Source organism: Pelobates fuscus, chromosome 9 (assembly GCF_036172605.1).
Source record: "Pelobates fuscus isolate aPelFus1 chromosome 9, aPelFus1.pri, whole genome shotgun sequence".
NCBI lineage: Eukaryota > Metazoa > Chordata > Amphibia > Anura > Pelobatidae > Pelobates > Pelobates fuscus.
In genome coordinates, this window is record NC_086325.1 from 48,568,137 (window position 1) to 48,592,293 (window position 24,157).

Here is a 24,157-nt window from a genome sequence, read left to right on the forward strand (position 1 = left end):
GCTTATCTATATCTGTAAACTGTGAGTTAAGTATTAGTCTTTTTTTATGCAAAGTCTTTCCATCTTAGGAGACAAAAAAAAAATAAGTAGTATAATTAGCCATTTTAATTGTAATTCTTTTGGTGACCGCGTGAAATGGAAAATAGTAAAGTGGAAAATAGGAAAGTTTAGTCCTCTCCTCATTCCAGCAAATATTTGGCAAATACAAACAATGAGAATTCATAGCTGAGAATCTTATTTTTATTGACATATATATATTAGTACTAGTACTATATAAATGCATTATATTTCAATGTATTAAGCATGTGTATAATATATTACAGTAATAGGTAAGCTTTGTTTCACTAGAGGCTGGATTAACCCTAATGTAAACATAGCAGTTTCTCTGAAACTGCTATGTTTACAGCAGGCAGGGTTAATCCTAGATGGACCTGGCACCCAGACCACTTCATTGAGCTGGAGTGGTCTGGGTGCCTATAGTGGTTCTTTAAACTGGCAGCAGTGCACAATGAATTAGCCTTTAAATGTGTGATGCATGCTACTTAAGTACAATTATGAATTGTTACCTTTCTGAGAATCAAGTTTGCATCCCAATAATTGATTGTCGTTTTTCAGTGCCTGGTCTCTTGTTGATTCAGATACCTGAGAGTGAAGGCTAATTGTATCATCATCTGATGGCTGTGAAGAGATGTAAACAAAATAATGTAATAACCAAAGTATTTAATAAGTCTCCACTATATGTAGAATATATATAATACACAAAACCATTTTGACTTAAACAGATACTCCATTCACTATGACCACTTCTGCTTTTAGAAGTGGTCATGGTGGCAGGAGATTGAAATGCAGCACACACAATGTAATCTGCATTTTTGTGCTGGGGGCTAGCTCGACCTCCAGAACACATGACTGCCTAATATTGATTATTTGCAAAAATTACATCTGCTAGCAACATATGTAATGAGCTTCTACCTGTGTGAGGGTCAACCCCAACTCTGTGCACTGATGGACTCTTTAAATTATTTTTTCTATATTCCATCCCTCCCCTCCCAGCTCAGAGACACACATGCGCTTTGAGCCTGTGTAACTGTCCAATCAAATGCTTGGATCACAAGCAGGAAGTGGTGAGGTCAACAGGGGCATGTTAACCAGAATGGCGAGCTTTCTCCAGTGCTAGATTACAGGTAAGTTTAATCTTTATTTGCAGGTTTAGTAGGATGGCGGCAGGGACTAGTGAATAATGCCTAGTATCACATTGCAAACTTAATTTAAAAAAAAATGTGTACAAAGGGATGGAATAATCCTTTAACTTATGCATGTATTTTAGGAAAAATTGCCCCTCTGCATATCAGCTGAATACAGCAGAGGAAGAAAATGTGTACTCAATTACAATGTGAAATAAAAGAATAAAATGTTTAATTGATATAAACCAATAAAGATTTCAAAAAATGTCAGTGTATGTTTTCAAAATGGCTACAAATAAGAAGCCAATAATTAAAGAATGGATTGAACAGTGAACTCTGTACATAGAATCACCCAACCAAGAAGCCTAGTGTTTTGGTATTTTATGTTTCATCAGGCCTTCTTATTATTAGTTAATATTGGTTCAGTTAAATAATAAAAATAAAAAATAAATAAAACACATGTAATCAAGTTTAAATCGACAGTTAAAGAGTTCCGAAGTCAGAATAACTGTATAGCAAGTGTTAAAAGTCTGCTACATCCAAAAACATACATGTGCTTATCATGAATAACATCAATAGAAATCCATATTCAGAAGTTGTAAAAATAGGAAAGGAAATGGTATTAAACTTTCCGTGCCAAACAAGGGCTACAATTTTTTTTATTGAAAAGGTGAATTTTTTGCTGAAGCACAATATCATGGCTTTAGGTTTTGCTGAGAGGTAGCTAAAGGTGATACAAAAATGCTTCAAGCTTGAGCTTCCAGATAGCAAATCAACAGAATCTAGGAAAATGAAATGTGCTTGTCAAAAATGTACAAATCAAAGTCACCTCAGTGGTTGATAGACGTTTGTCTCCATTATCACTGCCAATTCCAGAGTCAGGGCCGTGATTTTTATTTGGATAAAAGTCTTCCATGCTACAAGAACATCACATATTGATCAAACGTTATAGAGAGAGGGATGAGAGAATAATAATAAAAAAATGTTGCCTCTATTTTACAGGACACCTCATTCAAACAAGTTATTTCATGAAATATTCAACCCTATGAATGACACTGATCGATGAACATGAGACACATTCGCCGTACAGCTAAACGCATTTAGAACACTTGCGGTGCCAAATAAACATACTTCCAGTATCTGAGAATGCTGAATTAAACTGCAATGGTTTTTAATATATAGCTAAACCAAATGTGTTAAAGTTAGTATTTGATCAACATGAAAGCATGATTAAATATATGAATGATAAATCAGAAGCAGATATTGTATAGGCCTGTCCGTACAAACAGGCAGTGATGTACCTGTCTGTGAGAGGCTGAGAAGGAAGTCTTTTCACTAAAGAAGGTAAGTCGAGAGAATCTGGCTTCTTTTCTGATCTACAGCAAGCTTGGATGTTTAGAAATTTAAATATATGCACTTTACCTTTCAGGCAAATCTAGAAGAGAAACGTAACAAGAGAAAATAAAAGAAAGATATGTCAGATAAAAGGATGCAAAGAATTAAGCCAAAACAACTACACAGATACAAAAATAGAGAGTAAAGAAATAGAGGAAGCCCACAAACACTTTGATTTTCAAATTGCTGTTTAAGTTCCATAAACATTGCAAATGTGTTTTTAGCTTTGTGTGTGCTCGCCCTGGACAGAAATGGAGCAGTAATAAAACCTACTGGTGGCGAGTATATGCAGCTAGAAAGTCACCACTTACTTAGGCTTTAAAGCGCAGGTAAATCCTTAAAAGCAGCATTTTAAACTGCATTTAAGGATTTACCTGCTATTTAAAGCCTAATAGAGTGGCAGCTTTTTAGTATATATTCTCACATTTTCTATTTCTGTCAGGGCACGCACACACAACTAGGATATGAAGAGGCTGCAATTTTCCCCTTTTTTTCATTTTAGTGTGTTTAATAAAGGTTTGTGTGCTATGCTGTGATCACTGGGCTATCTATAAATACAGTGAACGCTTTATATAGTGCTGTGTGGTCAGCTCTTAAGAATGTGAGTGGGAGTCCTCATACGTAATTATTAATAGCAATATATTACCAACAGGACTGCACTATTATTTGCAATATTTGAACTATATGATCCTGCATTGTGCTGTAAAGTTGAGACAGTATTGTTGAATATAACTATACTTCAATATCTCTGATACTTTTTCATTGTATGGGAAAGGGGGGATCTCGCTTTTCCATTCCCCATATTGTCTATGGATTGTATGTTCCCATTTAAGTGATTATAGACTATCACCATTTAGTTTATCTTTTAGCGCTCCACTTTACATTTATTACACACTATGTTACTATTTTGTTTCAGCTTATTTTCCTCATGCATTTCTCTGTCCAGGATATTCTGCGGGACGGCAACATTTATTTGAAAAAAAATATTATATGAATTTATTAAATATTTTACCAGGAAGGATACATTGATATTTCTCTTGTATTCAAGTATGACCTGGGTTTATGAATAATTATACAAGATACAAAGAATATGGGACTCGAATAAACAAGAGGCTCAAAAAAAGGGTCGTGAAGTAAGGACTGTAGGGGATAACCCAAATATTTAAATACAATAATAAATTACTGCAATTATTGTAATAATTATTTTAACATAATAATTGGTGACCATACATATTACTGATCAGTACAATAGAATTTACTTTTCTTTTTGTTTCAGCCTACAAGAATGTTAGCCAGGTATTTAATTACTTTTAAAACCATCAGAGATCATATATATATATTTCTGTTAACAGAAGTAATGCCATAAACACAAACAACACATTCATATGTACTCACTTGTGCAGGAGGACTCTGCATTGGATTATTATCCAAAATTATTAATTCTAGGTGGCGTAGTTTCCTGTAACTGACTGGAATTTCCGTAACTTTATTACAAGAAAAATCCAACTTTACCAGGGGGAGTGATGATAATTCTACAGATCAAAAAATATAACACAAACAAGATTACGTATTTAATTTTTTGATTAAAAAAAGGTGATCCAAGATAATTAATTGAACAAAAAATAAGGTCAAGTAAATACATTTAAATAAACTTTAAAGAAATGTAGGCAAGAGTTTATGTGATTATAGGTAGGTGGAATCATGTTAAACAAGTTTACTAAAATAATTTAATATTTATGCATTTGTAGTATATATATTTACTATTTATTACTTTAAAGTAAATCTGTTATTTTTAAACTCGAATGAGATTGTGGTTTTATTTGATATACTGACCATTTGTTTTTGTTGCAGTATAGGATATAAAGGGATGCGTATGTTTTGGTAGGATGTTGATAATTAGTATAATATATCTGGTCAGTCAGGGTTTTAATCATTATAATGAAATGTAATAAACATGTTGCATAATTAAAAAAAAAATTATATTGTGAATAAAAGTAATGATACAATAAGTGGTATATAAATGGTTATCTGAAGGCTTCATAACAATTCCTTTCCCTTTCATATTTAACCCCTTCCCGACTGAAGACGGAGATTTTCCGTCAAGCTTGTCCGTGCGTTAAGGACCGCTGACGGAAAATCTCCGTCATTTACTAACGTTAACGCCAGATCGCCGCGATCGTGGGGTTAACGCTGTTGCTGGGTGCCTCGAAGTCAGAGGCAGATCAGCAACCGCCAATAGAGCTGTCCCAGCACATGTGATCGCTGTGACAGCCAGTCACAGCGATCACAGTGCTGCTGGGATTCCTGATCCTCCTCCCTCCACCTCTGTGTGGTTTGAGAAGTGGAGAGAGACGGATCAGTGCTGAAACATTGTGTGTCAATTTAGTATAAAGTGTATCTGTGTTTTAAAAGTAATTTTATAACTATAAAAACAGTTTTAACCCTTTCCCTGCCCTTTTGATCACTGCCTGCAGTGATCAGTTTACTGATCACAGTATTTAACTGTGATCTATTTTTTTTTTGTACCCTCAAGGGTTAATTTTGATTTCTTTTTTAACCCCTAGGGGTTAATTTTATTTAATTTGTTATTTAATTAATTTAACGTTAATTTCTTAGTTAGCTGGAGTGGGTGGACTTTAGTGGGAATTTGGGAAATTGAGTGTTAGGCTAGTTAGAGACGAAAAGTTTAGAAAAGTTCTGAAACTTTCTGAAAAGTTCTGAAAGGTTTTTAAAAAACGATAAAAAAAGAAGAAAAGATAAAAAGGATTAAAAAAAGAAAAAAAGTTTAAAAAAAGTTTGTTAAAGTTACACCTTCATAATGTCTCGAAGGTACACTGCTGAGGAGGCTTATGATATACTAGCAGCCGACTGACGCCACAGACACTGCCTCTGAGAGTGGTGATGAGACTATGCCAGATACTGCAGGGCCCTCTGCTGTAAGCCCGAGTCCTCTGACCTGGCTCATGACGCTGGTGACTGGGAACCCCTAAATGATTTCACGCCTGACATCCCACTGTTTACTGGCAGTCCTGGAATTCAGTTGGACGTCACCAACTACAGTGCACTGGATTTCATGCAGCTATTCTTGGAGGATGATATTATAGGGGATATAGTCACCCAGACCAACCTTTATGCTGTGCAGTACCTGACACTTAATGATCAGAGTCTCATCACCAGGCAAGGGAGTTGGTACCCCACCAGTGTGCCAGAATTAAAAAAAATGTGGGCACTAACAATGCTAATGGGCATTATTAAAAAAACCAGCATCAGGATGTACTGGTCCAAAAATACTGTATGCAGCTCCCCTATTTACTCCCAGACCATGAACAGGTCCAGATATGAAGCAATGCTTCGCTTTTTACAATTCAGCGACAATTCGAAGTGCCCCCCAAGAGATAATCCTCAATACGATAATCTCTATAAGATTCGCCCCCTTATTTCCCACTTCAACAGACAGTTTGGCTCAATGTACACCCCACAAAAAAATATTTGTGTAGACGAGTCTCTTATGAAATACAAGGGTAGACTGGGGTTTAAACAATATATCCCAGCATGGGATAAAGTTGTATAAACTTTGTGAAACGGCTAGTGGGTATGTTTACACCTTCCGTGTTTACGATGGTAAAGACAGCCACTTGGATCCCCCAGGTTGCCCGGACATCATTGGGACGAGTGGAAAAATCGAATGGGATTTAATTAACCCATTGCTAAATAAGGGGTATAATTTATTTATAGACAATTACTATAATAGCATCCCTCTTCTTAGGATGAGTTATTGCTTTGAAACTGTGGCCTGCGGCACTATCCGAAAGACACGTGTCGGTTTCCCAAAAGTCCTGGCACAAAAAAAGCTCAAGAGGGGGGAAACGGCTGCTCTCTGCCAGGACGAACTGCTGGCTCTCAAATTCAAAGATAAGAAGAAGGTGTTCATGCTAACATCTACGCATACGGAGCACAGTCGAAGAGTCGCAGTTCGTGGCAGACAAGAAATTAGATGGGTGCCAGTCTGCATTAGGCAGTATAACAAGCACATGGGGGGAGTTGACCTGTCCGACCAACTGCTGCAACCCTATTTAATACTGATGAAGACCAGGGCATGGTACAAAAAGCTTGGTATTTACCTTATGCAAATGGCGACTCACAATGCCTTTATTCTGTACAAAAAGGCAAATGCTGACCTTAAATCCACATTTCTGGATTTCCAGTTTCAGCTTATTTCTGGGCTGCTCACTGAGTGCCACAGTGGGGAACCATCAGCTGGGCCTAGCAGCAGAAGGGTTGAGACAGGTCACTTCTGTTTCCGGATACCACCAACCCCCAAAAAAGAAGACACCCCAGAAAAGGTGCAGGTTGTGCTACCAGAGGGGCGTAAGGACGGAAACCAGCTTTTATTACCCTGATTGCCCCTCTCAGCCCGGCCTTTGTATTGGCAACTGTTTTAAAGTTTTTCACACCCAGGGAGAATAAGTTGCACAATATATATATATATATATATATATATATATATATATATATATATACATATATACATATACATATATACACACTTTAGGGCCAAGGAGGCTACTGCAATTCTTTATTTTTCTAATTTTAGTTAATTAGGGTGCGTAGTAATTCATAGGAAGTTGGGGAGTTTATTGTTACGCTAGGGGTGAAAAGATTTTTTTAAAAATAGAAAAAAAATAATATTTTAGAACATTATTTAGTTAAAGTTTTTGTGTAAAAAGTAAAAAATGCTTAGGAAGTTATGAATTCTATCAGCAGACAGGCAGTGCCCCAGAGTTTGATGCAGGTTAATACGGTGATTAATACCTTCTTTAAAAAATGGTAGGCCTTTGTGGGGTGGTTTGAATTATCAGCCTGCTAAGATGCTCTAAAATTGCACATGGACCCAGCGTCAAAGTTTGGAAAAAAACTGATATGGCTTAGTCTCCAAAGTGCCCCTTCAACATCCCCATATCTCTTAAAGACGACATAGCTGAGCAACATAAAAGGAGTTATACTGTCATAGCACACATAAGGATTGCAAAATATACAGTAACCTCTCCAAGTGTGTGTCAAAAAGGCAGAAAAAATGCTAATTGCTACTAGACTTGGTACAAACTAGCAAAAAAAATGATCCGACGCTAAGGTTTAAAATATGCCCTTTGAAATACCCTGGAGTGTCTACTTTTACAAATGGTAGGCCTTTGTGGGGTGGTTTGAAGTATCAGCCTGCTAAGAGGCTCTAAAATTGCACATGGACCCAGCGTCAAAATTCAAAGTTTGAAAAAAAAAAAAACTCCAATGTGCCCCTTCAACATCCACATATCCCTGAAAAAGGTACACATGGGGGTATTGTTGTACCAAGACGACATAGCTGAGCAACATAATAGGCGTTATACTGCCGGAGCACACATAAGGATTGCAAAATATACAGTAACATCTCCAAGTGTGTGTCAAAAAGGCAGAAAAAATGCTAATTGCTACTAGACCTGGTACAAACTAGCAAAAAAATGATCCTACGCTAGGGTTTAAAATATGCCATTTGAAATACCCTGTAGTGTCTACTTTTACAAATGGTAGGCCTTTGTGGGGGGTTTTCCAACAGTCAAACTGCTATAGTGGCCCAAATTGAAACATAGGCCCATGAAATCCGTCTCTCAAAATTCTACTGTAAATACCGAAATGGACAGGTCTCCTATATGTCGCTGTAGCTTCACGAAATAGTGCCAAAGACCTACAATGGGGGTGTCATTTTACTCAGAAGACTTAGCTGAGCATAATTTTTGGGCTTTGATCATGGTGGCACATGTCAAATATACAAAATGCCCAGCAAAAAAGTAATGCGGATGTTAAAAATGCCCAAAATTATTTTTTACCACTAACTTTGACATACATTGGTGAAAAAATGGGGGCATGTTAAGGCACAATATGCACCATATGAGATACCCTGGAGTGTCTACTTTTACAAATGGTAGGCCTTTGTGGGGGGGTTTCCAACAGTCAAACTGCTATAGTGGCCCAAATTGAAACATAGGCCCATCAAATCCGTCTCTCAGAATTCTACTGTAAATACCAAAATGGACAGGTCTCCTATATGGCGCTATAGCTTCACAAAACAGTGCCGAAGACATACAATAGGGGTATTGTTGTACTCAGCAAATGTAGCTGAACACAAAATTAGGTTTTGTACAGGAATAGCACACACTAACTTTACGAAATACACATGAGAAGTTCTCTGTTATAATTTTGTGTGTCAAAAAACAAAAAAAACAAAATCTTTGTCCAATATTTAGCAGGGATTAGCGGTGAAATGGCTACGTTAAACATGTCAAAATAATGTTAGTCAAATAGCCTGTGATGTCTGCTTTATATAAATATATACTTTTGTGTGGCAATTTTGTTTTCTTTTATGGCTATTAAGCTTTTTTTTCTTTTATGGCTATTAAGCTATGGCTATTAACCCCTTAACGCCGTTACGGCATGCTATGCCGTCACGGGTTAAGTGGGCTTTAACGCCGTTATGACGGCATAGCACGCCGTAACGGCTTGCAGCCCCAGGAGGTAAGTTATACTTACCTCCGCCGCGATCCGCTTCGGGAGGACTGCCTCACAGCCCAGGCAGCCCTCCCACGGCAAATGAGGCCCCCGGGGGCCATGTGATCGCTCTCAAAGAGCGATCACATGGCCCCCTATAGCTGGCTGTGGATATGCCAGCAGGGGGACTGTTTGAAATATCAGACAGTCCCCCTGCTGGTGGGAAGAATTAAAAAAAATAATTAGACATGTGTAAAAATAAAATAAATGCATTTTTATATATATATAATATGTATATATATTATATATATAATATATATACATATTATATATATGTAACGTCATACAAAGTGTATTTTAATATTAATATAAGTATATATATTAATATTAAAATACACTTAGAATGACATTACATATATATAATATGTATATATATTATATATATAATAGATGTACATATATATATTATATATAAATATGTATAATTAAAATAATAAATAAATTAAATAATAAAATAAATAAATAAAATATTGAAACAAAATTTAATATAAATTATATATGCATATGTAATTTCATTCTAACTGTATTTTGTTATTAATATATATATATATCGGTAACAAAATACACTTAGAATGACATTCTATATATATCTATCTATATATAAAATACAAATAACCGCAAATATATATATATAGATAAATACATATAATTACATAAAAGATTACATTAGTATACACGTAGAATTTAAATACCTATAAATGCATATATATTAAAATTCTACATGTATATTTAAATAATCTTTTAACGTAATTATGTGATTTGATTAATTAAAATTTGATTGACATGCACGACAACACAGGGAGAAAGTGCAGAGAATTTAATTCGCAAGCACTATATTTGACCCTGTAACTCTCCAAGACACCATAAAACCTGTACATAGGGGGTACTGTTTTACTCGGGAGACTTCGCTGAACTCAAATATTCATGTTTCAAACTGGTAAATTGTATTACAACGATGATATTTTAAGTAAAAGTGACGTTTTTTGCATTTTTTACAAGCGAACTGCACTTTTATGGTCTATATTATTGTTGTAATATGTTTTACTGTTTTAAAACACTAATATTTGTGTTTAGTGAAGTCTCCCGAGAATAACAGTACCCCCCATGTACAGGTTTTATGGTGTTTTGGAACGTTAGAGAGTCACATATAAGGCTTGCATTTCATTTTTTTCACATTGAAATTTTCCAGATTGGTTATGTTGCCTTTGAGAGCGTATGGTAGCCCAGGAATGAGAATTACCCCCATGATGGCATACCATTTGCAAAAGTAGACAACCCGAGGTATTGCAAGTGGGGTATGTCCAGTCTTTCTTAGTAGCCACTTAGTCACAAACACTGGCCAAATATTCGTTTTTTGCTTTTTTCACACAAAAACAAATATGAACGCTAACTTTGGCCAGTGTTTGTGACTAAGTGGCTACTAAAAAAGACTAAACATACCCCACTTTCAATACCTTGGCTTGTCTACTTTTTCAAATGGTATGCCATTATGGGGGTAATTCTCATTCCTGGGCTACCACACCGTCTCAAAGGTAACATTACCAATCTGGCAAATTTCAATTTGAAAATGTAATGTTCTATATTTGACCCTGTAACTTTCCAAAACAACATAAAACCTGTTAATGGGGGGTACTGTTGTACTCGTGAGACATCGCTGATTACAAATATGTGCATTTTTTTTGCAGTAAAACCTAACAGTATTATGACATTCACAGTTAAAATGTCAGACGGAAATGCAAATGTAAAAAAAAATCTTATTTTCTCACATTTTTTTTACTTTTATTCATAATAAATGATGTTCCATATATGAATAGTTAATGATAGATTAAAGCCCTGTTTCTCCTGAACAAAATGATATATAATAAGTGTGGGTGCATATAATTTGAAAGAGGGGAACTACGGGTGAACAGACACATAGCGCAAATTCCAGTTTTTGTTTACGTTTTGTTTTGATCAGAACGTGCACTATTGACTCCGTCCTGAAGGGGTTAAGCTTACAAGACAAACATACCAAATTCTAAAATCGCTCCACATTAAAAGTTTATTTTACTCCTTGTGTTTTGTGAGCTGTAACTACCAAAAAAAACTGAAAATCCTAGAGACATTATATATTCTGTAAATCAGAACAACTAAATTAATTTATTTTTAATTACTTTCCTTAACCCGCACTAATTATACACACATTATTATTGCAAAAAATGAAGAAAAAACCCAATATTTTTACATTTTTGGGCATTTTTTTGTATTTTTTTTTTATAATAAATAAGCATTTATATATGTATATGTTACATCAATTTAAAGCCCTTTTTGTCCTTTTAAAAACGGTATATAATATGTGTCGGTGCAATAAAATAGTAAATTGCAGTTGAACACAAACAGCAAAATTTTTTAACATTTCTTGGATCCTTAAGTGCAAGACAAGCTTTTGAAGCTATGTCCTTAAGGGGTTAAAGGAACACTATAGGGTCAGGAATACAAACATATATTCCTGGCCCTATGGTGCAAAACTCACCATTTTGCCTCCCCTCCCCCTTAGCCCCTTCAGAATGGGTTAAAAGTCACCTTTAAATAAGATAAGAAAAGTGTGTCAGACACCTCATACACTTATGAGAGTGAGTGACAAACTGAGGTCAGTTTGGTGGTTCCAGTTCCACCATATAGGGCTTGTACCCAGAGTAGAGTATTAAACAAAAGATAAATAAATAATTTAGAGACTCACCAAAGTGAGGCTCAAAAGCTGGTTTTAATGCAATAGATACTGAATAACTTGATATATATATAAATGTTGTTTTGTTTTTTTGTTTGTTTGTTTGTTTGTTTGTTTTTGTTTTTATTTCGTCTGCTGTGTTATTCTCCACAGTAAAATGTTTCAATGGTGGGCACTTTTTTTGAATTGATAGTTCATTTTTCCTCATTGCATGGCAATAAAACATTTTTAGATTGGAGTCTTGAAAATTATTGACAATTAATAAAACAATACTTGAAACTCCCATCTACAGCTTTCAAAACTACATATTTGCAGTACCACTGTTGCATAGTGCTTAGGCTTGCCAGTGTGACTGACACACAGGGGGAGACAAACCCCAGTGAAATTAAATAGTGGTGAGTCACGCCTAAGTGCAATATATATATATATATATATATATATATATATATATATATATATATATATATATATATATACACACACACACACACACACACACACACATATATATATATACACAATAAGATGATATTACCAACAAGACTGCACTGTTTGCTCCAGCTTTGCCATGTTTGAAACAGATTATGATGTAATTTCCTAAATGTTTAGTATAAATTTAAAAAAAAGTGGTGCATCTCTTAAAAACATTCAGTACAAGTTATAGGTTAGATTTGATGTTTTGTATAATAGTGTACATTCTGGAGAAGTGACAGTCCATCTTTAAATTTACACACCAATACAACTTTAATGCATTTGATAGCTTTTGGCCTCCTTAATTTGCTGTATTTTTTGCATGCTCAAATCTTTATAGTTTTTGCACTAAATACATAAATGTTTTGCAGAATTCTGCATCATACGCCTGCCTCTTTAGCCACACCCCTCGCTATAGAAAAATAATGATTAATCAAAGGTATGAACGCAGATCTGCCACTGACCCTACTGAACAACAAAACAACTTGCATTTGAAGGACAGGACATTGTAGTTTTTCTGACTGTCTGCAGCCAGTGAATTAAAAGCAGCTCACCCAGTGCTGTTGGGGCTGAGACTGTGTGCATACATTTGATAAGGAAGTCTACTTTAAAGGGAAACTATCATGCCTCCCTGGCTTGAGGGGGGGCATGGCTAAAAAGATGCAGGCTTTTGGTGCAGCATTCTGCAAAATATTTTTTTGGAGCAAAAACTATAAAGATTGCAGCATGAAAAAATACATCATTTTAATGAGGCCTGAATCTATTAAATGCATTAGTTGTATACAAGTTGTATCGGGAGTGTCCCTTTAAAGCAATTTTACTAGAAAAGCATATAAAATAAATATTATTGGCTATTATGTACCATTGTGTCATATTTGTATGTCAGATGCACGAAGTTTAAGGGGAACTCACTTTGCAGAATTTGTAATACTAGGTTTACTCATGCCCTATACTCACACACTATCGCTAGGAATACAAAACTGTACTAACACTATGTTGCCCTTGTCTCTAGCTCTACATAGGTGGGTCTCCCCCTCCCAGCCCGTTTGCAAAAAAATAAAGGATTTACTAATCTTTTCCAGCACCGATGCTCTCTCTGTGCTGCTTTCATCTTTGCCTTTCGCAACGGTCCAATTCAATAACCCTCATAGAAGAGAATGGGGGCTTGAAGAACATGTGTGACAAGTGCTGCGTGCGGATTCAAGCCTCCCCATAGTTAAAGGACCACTATAGTGCCAGGAAAACACTCTTGTTTTCCTGGCACTATAGTGCCCTGAGGGTGCCCCCACCCTCAGGGTCCCCCTCCCGCCGGGCTGGATGGAGAGGAAGAGGTTAAACTTACCTCTTTCTCCAGCGCCGGGCGGGGAGCTCTCCTCCTCTCCGCCTCCTCGGCTGAATGCGCACTCATTCAGCCAGTCTCAAAGGAAAGCATTCTCAATGCTTTCCTATGAACGGCAGCGTCTTCTCAATGTGAAAATCACAGTGAGAGGCACGCAAGCGCCTCTAGCGGCTGTCAATGAGACAGCCACTAGAGGCTGGATTAACCAAAATATAAACATAGCAGTTTCTCTGAAACTGCTATGTTTATAGAAAAAAGGGTTAACCCTAGCTGGACCTGGAACCCAGACCACTTCATTAAGCTGAAGTGGTCTAGGTGCTGATAGTGGTCCTTTAAGCACTGAATCAATGCTATTCTATGGGGTTATTTGTGTCACATGACAAGTTTTACTCAGTCAGTGCAGCGGAAGCAACTCTAGTTGCAGTCTTGAAGTCAGCCACTAGAGGTGGGCTTAATCCTGCAATATACACATTGCAGCTTCTCAAAAACAGCAATATTTTACATTGCAGGTTAAAATTACAAGTCCACTGCACCCAGACCACTTAATTGAGATGAAGTGGTCTGTGTGACTATACTGTCCCTTTACAAGTATGTATGTGAGAGGTGTAAAAAAAATGTTTAAAAAATAAATAAAGAACCATTTAGAAATTCCCAACTCTTTATCCTATAAGTGTCTCTCCATCTGAGATCCCCATCAGTCATGGTCAAAAACGATGTCCTTTGCACCTGACAGTCATCGTAGAGAAAGCACTGAGAAAAGAGGAGAAGTTAAACAATGTCTTTAATTTCTCCTCTTCATGAGCAATGTTTGCCATGACTTTGGCTTGTTCTAAAATGATTGCGATATTATTTGCTAAATTGTAAATACAAGTTTAAAATAAAGCAGGGCATCTTTTGAAAAAAGGTGTTTTTCAATGTTTTATTCAATAGGGTAAATTCCAGAAAAGTGAATATATAAGAGAATATGTTCTAGTTTTAATTTGGCCCGATAATCCAGTCAAGTTATGCTTCCAACATATTTTTATTGCTGCTCAGCTCTCTATTATATAAATCATTAGGCTGAATTTCCCTTATGCTAGTGCCTTAAAATTTTATTTTTTTGAAAATGAAGATTTATGAATTTAGCCAAAGTAAACCCTCAATTATTCAACTAACTTTCAAAGAAGCGAAGCTAAGCCATTTTAACTTGATTTATAACATTTACCAATTTAGCACTTTGCAACCACAAAAAAAAAAAGTATTGCATTAAAGGAATCTCACCATCCGGCAAGACTTGGAGGTTATTTCTCCTCAGATTTAATTCTCTAAGTGAATGCAGTTTTCCGACTTGCTGAGGAAGGACTTGTATTTCGTTACAACTAATGTCCTTGAAAAGAAGAAAGGGAAAAACAAAGTATACATTATTTACTTAGCCCTTCCATATTATCTGTATCACTTACATCCCCTAAATGGCCACATTTTTAATCCTTTAATGATCACAAAACTGGTTCTTAATGTTAGTATGGCATGTGCTGCTTTTTTTTTTTTATAGAAAATCTTTAAAGGCTGGATTTGCATATTCATTCAGTTCTTTCATTTTAGGGGTTAATAACAGGGTTTACCCTTTAACCATAAAAACTCCTCTAAAGCTAAACTGCTGACATGGTACTTGAAATATGCCGGCCCCGGTTCATTTGAGGATTGGAATTAATATACATTTAATAAGTGCCTGAGAATTAAGTTTTTATCGGTCTTAGATTTGAGCCTTGAAGTGGAATTTATTTTCGACAATCTCAGGTTGTTGAAATAGAAAGTCGCTTTTAGGAGCTTAAATGGATTGTAAAGGAATTTATATTAATATACTTTACCAGACAATGTAAATCGTATCATTATGAGTGAAAAATAGGTTAAACCATTTACAAATCGCTTAAACTGCTTAAAAGCCTTTTCTCGAAGAACAATCATTGCTAAGATTTAATTAGCGCATCTCTATGACATCAATGATCACCGCACCAGCAAGCTCTGGCTCTAACAGCCAGGTATCCAGGTATCAAAATGCACAACAGAATTATCCTAACCACCTAGAGATTCCCAGTACCGTTTCCTGTTGGCATACCCCTTTTTTTCCCGTTACCTACCCCACTTCTGGACAGAGATTCTAATCGAGAAACAAGAATATAAGAACTATAAGAATAAACATTTGGCCCTTCCAGGTAGAGGCAAAGACAAGAAATGTTTTGTAAATGACTGCTAACAATTTTTATAAGAAATACAAATTTATGAAGGGGAAAAATAATGTGTCCAAAACCAAAATTAACATATAGTTAACATATATGATTAATTCAAGAGTGAATTGTTTACTCACAAGTTCCATTAAATCTTTTAACTTTCCAACTTCTTCTGGAATAGAGACCAATTTATTATTACTAACGACCAAAACCTTCAATGGCAAGTCAAATAGATGTTTTGGCAACGTTGATAAAAGATTCCGACTGAATAAAGGAAAGGAACACATTGTATTATTAAAGACATTTTTGGCAAGGAAAGGGATATATTGTCAGTATTTTATAAAAAAAAAAAAAAAAAAAAAATGTAAAACACGTATGCAATAGTAGCAGATAGCATCATAAAGAAGTTGATTGGGTGAAACACTGTGTATACATTATTCCAGAACCCAGCAGATATGCATAGAGAGAGCTTGAGTCTGAACAAAGAAAAGAAAAATAAAACTACACAGACAGGTGGTGGGACAAGTATAAGAAAGCAGTTTATATTGTCAGTATATATAGCACTCTTAGATCATTGCAACGAGAAAATTACCAAGAGAATATTAAAAAGGGACACCCTAAGCACCAGAACCACTACAGCTCATTGTAGTAGTTTTGGATCAAGAGACTGTCCCTGCAGTCGCTGTAATGCAAACACTGTCCTACGACCACTTGCAAGTGTGGTCTTGCAGTCTCTGCACGACTGATATTCGGTGCTTCCACGCTCTGCATGAAGACGCAGAATGCTACTTGTACAGATGCACTGAGTCAAGGCAATTCTATGAGGAGCTTCTGATCGGCGCAGGGCGTGATCGCTATGCACACACAATAGCCTTCCAAAGCTTCCTTATATCATCTGTAATGATAATCTCAGCCAGTAGCAGTTGCCACAATGAGACCGGCGCACCAAGGTGCTAAATGAAAGTTAAAGTCTTCAATCATTTCTGAAACATAAATTTTAAATAGTGAGGAAAATATCCTAATGTAAAGAATACATGTTTGTATTCCTAATGTTATATTGTTCCTTTAATAGTGCTTCAAGAATAATTAATATACATTTGCTGTAGTGTGTTCTACCTTTACATAATTTTGTGCAACATAATTGACTGACCCTGTATGTTCACCTATGTTTGTTCTGTAAGGGGCACCTGCATTTGCAGTACAACTCCTCCTAAATAACAACATGTATGGACTCTAGCTGGGAGTATAGTACAAACCTAAAAGTGTGTCATGGGCATCTTTTTCCCATGATGCCATACACAGCCAAAAATGCATCAAAAAGAACAGAACTAATGGGTAACTTTTAGTTAGCCATTACAATGTGCCATACCTTTGTGTTTGTACAAAGGTTGTTCCTCTTTGAAAATAGAATAACTTCAGAACTTTTAGTTAAATTTCCAAACTTCTTCTTTTATTTTTTTTGTTGCTGTTATTTGCTTCTATAGAATTCTTAAAATGACAAACCGATTACCATTACAATATTCTGCAGTAAGTAGAATGTAAGCCTAAGTAAAGCCATGTGCCCACTCCGAGTGCTAAACACCTGACATACCGCCAACACATGTTCTCCCATTCTTGTGTTATGCATGTTCTTGTGAACATAAACCTAGCTATTTCTTCTTTCAGGTTAGTAGGCACATGACTTGTTGCTAAGTGTACTAACAAGATATGAAGCACTATGGTTGTCAGGATGCGATAAGAATTAGGGCATATATGTCAAAGAACACTTCAACATAAATCTTAGTATTTTATTAAACCATGAGTTAAATGTGTTCCTTTAATGTTTTTTATATTTACCACCCCATTTTTTGTTTTGGTTTTGTAAAAAAAGTTTCTTAAAAACATACTTGTAACGTAATGATAATCGACAGAGTCCAATCCGAAGCAAGGAAAACCTCTGGAGTATGCACAGCAATTGCCGCCAATCAGATGCTTTTCATAGAGAAGCATTGAATCCAAAGAGAAGCATTAGTTGTCTCATTATATTACTTGTGATGACACCAAACATGAATACCAATAAAAAAACGAATGTCTTCAAGCAGGTGACTGTCAGTCTGACAGTCGCTAGGGGTGTGTCTTAAGAAAAAAGAAAAACACTGCTACTTCTCTGAAACGTCAGTGTTTTACATTGTCCAAAAAATTAATTCTATGCACCAAAACCACTCAAGTTAACTTACTGAGATGAAGTCGTTTTTTTGCTTAAAATGGCCTTTTAATAATAATTAAGAACAAATGCCAGTAAAATGCTAAACTAATTTTAACAGAAGACAGCTTAGCAAACATATGTTTTGCACTTTTGAAATTATTCTTTTAAATGCATTTATTTTTTTTTCTTAGTAAGAGAGCGTTACACACAACAGCCTTACAAGAGCTTTAATTGTGCGGGCTATCACTGCATTCACATTTGAAAATACAAACTTATATCCACATATTATAATACATATCCACATGTGCATTGCTGCAGAGCAGCTTGAAATCACTAAATACAAAATAAAGGTTACAAAAGGGTACGTATGCATTTTAGAAGTTATTTAAGAATTATTTTAAGGCTTAAGGGCTGTTTAAATGAATTTCAAACCTATCACGCATATATTCACAACACACTCATTTCACAAGAATGAGTGGATGAAAATAGAAACTACTTACCTGATATTTAGATATGTCAGCATCTGAAGATTTCTAATTGTTTCTGGAATGCACTTGATACAGTTGTGATATAAATTTAAGGTTTCTAGTGGTGCACACAAGCAAATATCTGCTGGAATCTCCGGGAATCTGTTTCTGGAGAGGTCTGTAAGAGAAGAGAGAGTTTATTTTACGTACATAAATTATATAGTGGGTCCATAAGAGTTGGCAAGCAGCACTTCATTACTTAGAAACTTAACTCAATTTACTGGAACGCTAAGGCTTAAATGGGAAAATTTCAACAAGTAATCAATTTCCCTCATTAGTTTGTTAGTATAACAGAGAGCAGACCACTAGCCTTGGGTATCGATTGCAATACTTTACGTTAAGTGTTCTGCTATAAGGGGTTGCTTGATGCAAGTATCTCTCCAAAATTCTGCAATTTAGGCTATAGTCACATCTATTAGAGTCTGAATTATGTGATTTGATTTTCAAATCCATAACATTAACAGTGAATAAACCCTGAACATATTGTTTATGTTTTTAATGCTTAAAAAAAAAAATAAATAAATAAGTGGGTGAACAAGCTAGGTGGAAAGTTTATCAGTCTCCTAAGACATGTCACGTTAAAACAGATAATTGGCTAAGCATTTTCCACTCAACAAAATTGAGCAAATATACACATTTCTGATCGATATCACAGAATTATGGACAAACAAGCAAGTCCACCCTTGCTTCACCCTTTGTCAAGATTTATCAGTCGTAGGAAAAATACATAAGACAATGTAGTCTCTACTTTTTCTCACGTTTTAAAGAGAAATATATAAGAAATAAGGAAGATTAATTTTTAGGAGTGTAAAAAAAGGAAACAATAAGAGAAATATTTGTGCCAAAGGGAGCCACTTTAACCTTTTAACTGGAGATGGCTCACCTTGCCATAATTTCACCAATATCTTTGTATTTATAAATTTCAGAGATAACTAATGTGAAAAGTTATTGTTTTTACTGTTAAATCTCCATCTGGTTGCAAATATCAAAATTTATAAGAACCAACAAGAACAAGTCTTCTATTTAAAAATTATGTTTTAAATCAAGTCTTACTGACTAGTGATTTAAACATGTTAAATCAACTTGATTTGAATAAAATCCACACTGTTAATACTATATAATATCATGTAATCTATGTATGAACATAGATTATGTATGGTTTTATCAGAGTCCATTCAGATGTTCAAACAGCAACTAGATGCAATACTTGCAAAAACAGAATATTCAAGGATACAATTTTTCAATTTCAGGGTCAAGAGGGACATTTTTTCCTAGTTTGTTGCAAAATTGGGAGTGCTTCAAACTGTTTTTTGTTTTTTTTTTGCCTTCTTCTGGATCAACAGAAAAAACAAATGTGAGGAAGACTTGATGGACACATGTCTCTTTTCAGCCTATGTAACTATGAACATAGCTGTCTTGAAAAGCTGCACTAGATTGTACGATCTGAGAGCACAGACCTCTGAACAATATACTGTTATTTTATAATATGTACAGTAAAATGTATGTCAGAGTGTAAGTGTGAGATTAACCAGGGTTTTGATTTGCCTTCCTCTGCATTACTCAGATGTAAAGGATTGTGTATTTTAGCATATTACGGTCCATATTACTGCCTGCATATTGTTGAAAATAAAAATCAATTATTTAAAAATATACCAGTATATGAGTCCTGATTAAAATTGCTGCACAGAACAAACAATCAAAAAAAGTTAAAAAAAATAAATTAAACGGAAATTTGACTGATGGGACAGATTTCACAATATAATTTTTTTTAATAGCATTTCATAAACAAAAATATCTTTATGAAATGCTCGTAAAGACTGTGCTGGGATTTCAAACTCCACAGACCAACAATTTCATCTTGAAGACGTTGTTTAAGTGCCTGGAGCCCAGCATCCAGCGTCGCAGAAGTGCCTCTAGTGGCTGTCAGGAAGACAGCCACTAGAGGTTGGATTAACCCTGCAGTGTAAACATAGCAGTTTCCATGAAACTGCTATGTTTACATGTGAAGGGTTAGAACCTGAGGGACCTGGCACCCAGATCACTTCTTTGAGCTGAAGTGGTCTGGGTGATTATAGTGTCCCTTTAAATTTTAAAGTGTTAAACCATTCTCAAATGTCTAAGCACTTAAGGTAAGAAGGCAAAGTTAATAGATTTTCCACGCTTTGTCACACTTATAAAGTGACAAAGTTGCAACCTCCCAGCTGTCAATTAGTACTGATGATCTGCTAGCCGGGATAAGAAGGAAATTCTTATTACTGGATTAGATGCATTGACGTATAGCTTTACCAGTTCCCAGCTGTATAGCACAGACTGCCTTGTGAACACTGAATAAAGCACCAAATGTTACAAATACAAACTGGCAAATGTGGATTACACATGAAATACAATCATGAACATTGGCAATAATCAGAACCCCCTCAAAAATCATTCTGAAAAGTGTTTAAAAGCATAACTAACACCTTTCAGAAGTGAATCAGTCCCACTCAAAATGTGCTCAGTTCAGCAGTGCAATACGAATGCTAATTATATGCAAGCAGTTATTTTTCCTGGCAATCAAATATGCATGCTTGTTATACGCAAATAGTATTTTGTGTGTTTGTTTTTACATGTTAATATGGAGCGCTCACTTCTCCGACAATTACATGAGAGCACAAAAACTTTTAAAATCACCTATACCTTGTGTAAACCTTTTTCACAAGATGATCGGTTTTCTTTTAACTTTGTATTAAAGATTTAGCAAAAACATAATTCAGTACTGTCCAGATAGTGTCACAGCATGCATGGCAGATAAAGACGATAAATAAGAAACATTGTTTCATCTTATCTATATGCTTTCTCCATGCTGACTGACAGTTGCTTGTAATAATGATTGACAGGGAGCAAAGATGGAGGTACCCAGTTACAGTACAAAGAGGGTTGGATGTCTACATTTAATTTTCTTTTTCACACCTCACAAATAAATACTTGGTAAATGTAGCAAAAATAAAAAATTCTGGGAACAAACATTTCCTTTGTGGCGATATACTTTACAAAAAGGCATAGGTGACAGTACAAAAAAATAACCAGGTAACAAAACAATCACCTGAAAACATCGCCGTCTACAATTGTGTAAAATACATTTGCTGCAAAAAGATTTGAATCACTTTTTTTTTTTTCCATTTATAGGTTTTGACTGATTGTCTCCTCGAGTCTAATCTCTTTGCACTGTGAGAAATATTGTAAAAGACATTGCTAAAATTCAAATCAACTAAGAGGACTGAATCAAAATGTATTTCAACATCAAATAAAACGCTGAATATAGGATGCCTGGGATGAAGGAAGACTACTTTCTAAAGTTAAAGGGACACTATAGTCACCTGAACAACTACAGCTTAATGTATTTGTTCAGGTGAGATCTATAGCTCCCTGCAGGCAATCTAATGTAAACACTGTATTTTCAGAGAAAATACAGTGTTTACATTGATTGAAAGGAATACCTCCAGTGGGCGTCACTCAGACGGCCTCCAGAGGGACTTCCTATCATGTAGGGCCCTAAAAAGGCCTTGTACACGTCAGACGTATTAAGATACGTCTGACGTGTGCAGGAGAGAGAAGGCACTGTGTGCGCGCCTTCTCTCTCCAGCCTGTCAGCAGAGGAGAGGGGGCGGGCAAAGACCGCAAGATGAGCTGTCAGTCAGCTCAGCTCTCGGCCGCATGCGCGGTAGTGCGCTCAGGACTTCAGAGGGCAGCATGAATGCCGCCTATGAAGTGTGTGCGCATGTGCGGCGAAGCCACGCATGCGCACAAGGGAGCAATAACACATCCAAATAGAAGCGTCTGATTGCTCCCTGCTCGCGCCCGCCTATTTCGTCATTTTGAAAAAATAGGGGGCACGGTTTCACGAGGCTCCCGGCGCTGGAACGAGGTGAGTAAACTACTCTGCCTGGAGAGTCCCTTTAATCACCAACAATGTTTATCTACAGGTCTATCTACAGGAGATTCCGGTCATCATTCATGTAATTTTCCCTCCTCTTGTTTTGCCACTTTTCAGAAATCCAAAGCACTTCGGGCATTCGAATTTTGCCTGAATTTACATTTGAACGAATTGCACATGTCTACTGCACAGTGCATGGTGCCTAGTGCACTCTGAGCACACACACATATCTGAGAGGTGGATATAGTGGCAACTTTTTGTAAAAATCCCCGCCATTGTAAAACAGCTTACTAGAGCGATCAATCGAGCTATGTATAGGCAGTGGGCAGTGATTTGCATTTCATTGGTTTGGCTTCTTACTCCACATTTCATTTCAACTTCTTAGTATTTGTGACTTCTTACATAGGGTCTGCTACGCACAGCTCCCTGTCCCCATTACTTCATAAAAATAGCCAGAAGTTTAGAATCAATGTACAGCATTGGTTATGGGGCTAGGAGTGCCCTGGTGCACCTCCCCAGTGTTTTAATATATATAAAAAAAATCACCTTTCCCATGCAATCAGAGGGGGCCGGTCACCTAAACAAACACACTCACTGATAGACACACATTCCCAGACAGACATGCTCACACCGTGGGATTTGTCGAGCCCTGATGTAAACACAGACTTTTCTCTGAAAAGGCAGTGTTTACAGCAAAAGGCATGCAGGGGCTGACTATAGTCACCAGAACAACTACATTAAGCTTTAGTTGTTCTGGTGACTATAGTGTCCCTTTAAAGTGAACCTGTCATTTTAGATTCACTTTAAGAAGAAATTTACTTAGTACTCAACACATTTATGTTAGTTTTGTCTCCCCCTCCCCAATATATGTAAACTGCTCTTCACCCATTATTTTATGAGCATGTTATCACATGTTGTCAGATGTAGCTCATAAATGGAGTTATTTCCTGAGACATTCTGAAAGATTTCTCAGGATCTAAGACATTCTATGGTTAATATACAAAACAAATTAAATACGTGTTTATCAAACCGACAGTTCCTGAAGCATAAATAAAGACCTCAAAACCTTCTTGGAATGAGGCAACCAAATTTACATCTCAGAACACCAACCTAAATCTACTGAGATTTCCCAGCTTCCATTAACACTGAAAGCTTTCTCCAGCACAGATATAATGTGATTTCTTAAAACCTGGCTGTAACATTTGCTAAATACCATAAAGCTAAATGAGGCAGTTAAAAAGCACAAATTAAAACTAAAGCAATTTTCAAACTCATGCAGTATTAATTAGCAAAATGTGTAAAAACTTAAAATTCAGTGATGGTTTAGCAATATGAAAACATAAAAATGGAACTACTTATATTCCTCCTACATGGGTTATCTTTGCAGCCTGTGACTGGACCGTTTCGCCGGCTGAAAGGGCATGCATACAATCTGAGTCGGCGACGGGAGGTTGGGTGAGATTTTGGCCACTAAAAAAAAAATCAGAAATAAAGAGCAGGAAGACGTGACCACAGGGTGTGAGGGAGGGGAAAGCCATCTTCCCCTTGCAGGCTTTCTGCCTGCAAGGTAGCATATTATTAGGTCTGCCAGAGTGCAGTGCATGCTGACGACACATGTGGTAAAATATGCACAGAATTGACATTAGGTTG

General features: G+C 36.2%; 1 protein-coding gene across 4 annotated transcripts in view; it reads right to left on the reverse strand.

Moving 5' to 3' along the window:
* Nucleotides 1-24,157, reverse strand: part of LRCH2 (leucine rich repeats and calponin homology domain containing 2) — a 110,280-nt gene that overhangs the window by 72,398 nt on the left and 13,725 nt on the right. For all 4 annotated transcript variants that reach the window (XM_063433360.1, XM_063433361.1, XM_063433359.1 and 1 more), the window contains exons 2-8: nucleotides 18,568-18,712; nucleotides 16,020-16,146; nucleotides 14,936-15,041; nucleotides 3,975-4,111; nucleotides 2,486-2,619; nucleotides 2,014-2,101; nucleotides 567-678 (exon numbers count right to left, since the gene is read on the reverse strand). In XM_063433360.1, coding sequence (XP_063289430.1) covers nucleotides 567-678; nucleotides 2,014-2,101; nucleotides 2,486-2,619; nucleotides 3,975-4,111; nucleotides 14,936-15,041; nucleotides 16,020-16,146; nucleotides 18,568-18,712 — 849 coding nt within the window. The remainder of the gene's footprint in view (nucleotides 1-566; nucleotides 679-2,013; nucleotides 2,102-2,485; nucleotides 2,620-3,974; nucleotides 4,112-14,935; nucleotides 15,042-16,019; nucleotides 16,147-18,567; nucleotides 18,713-24,157) is intronic.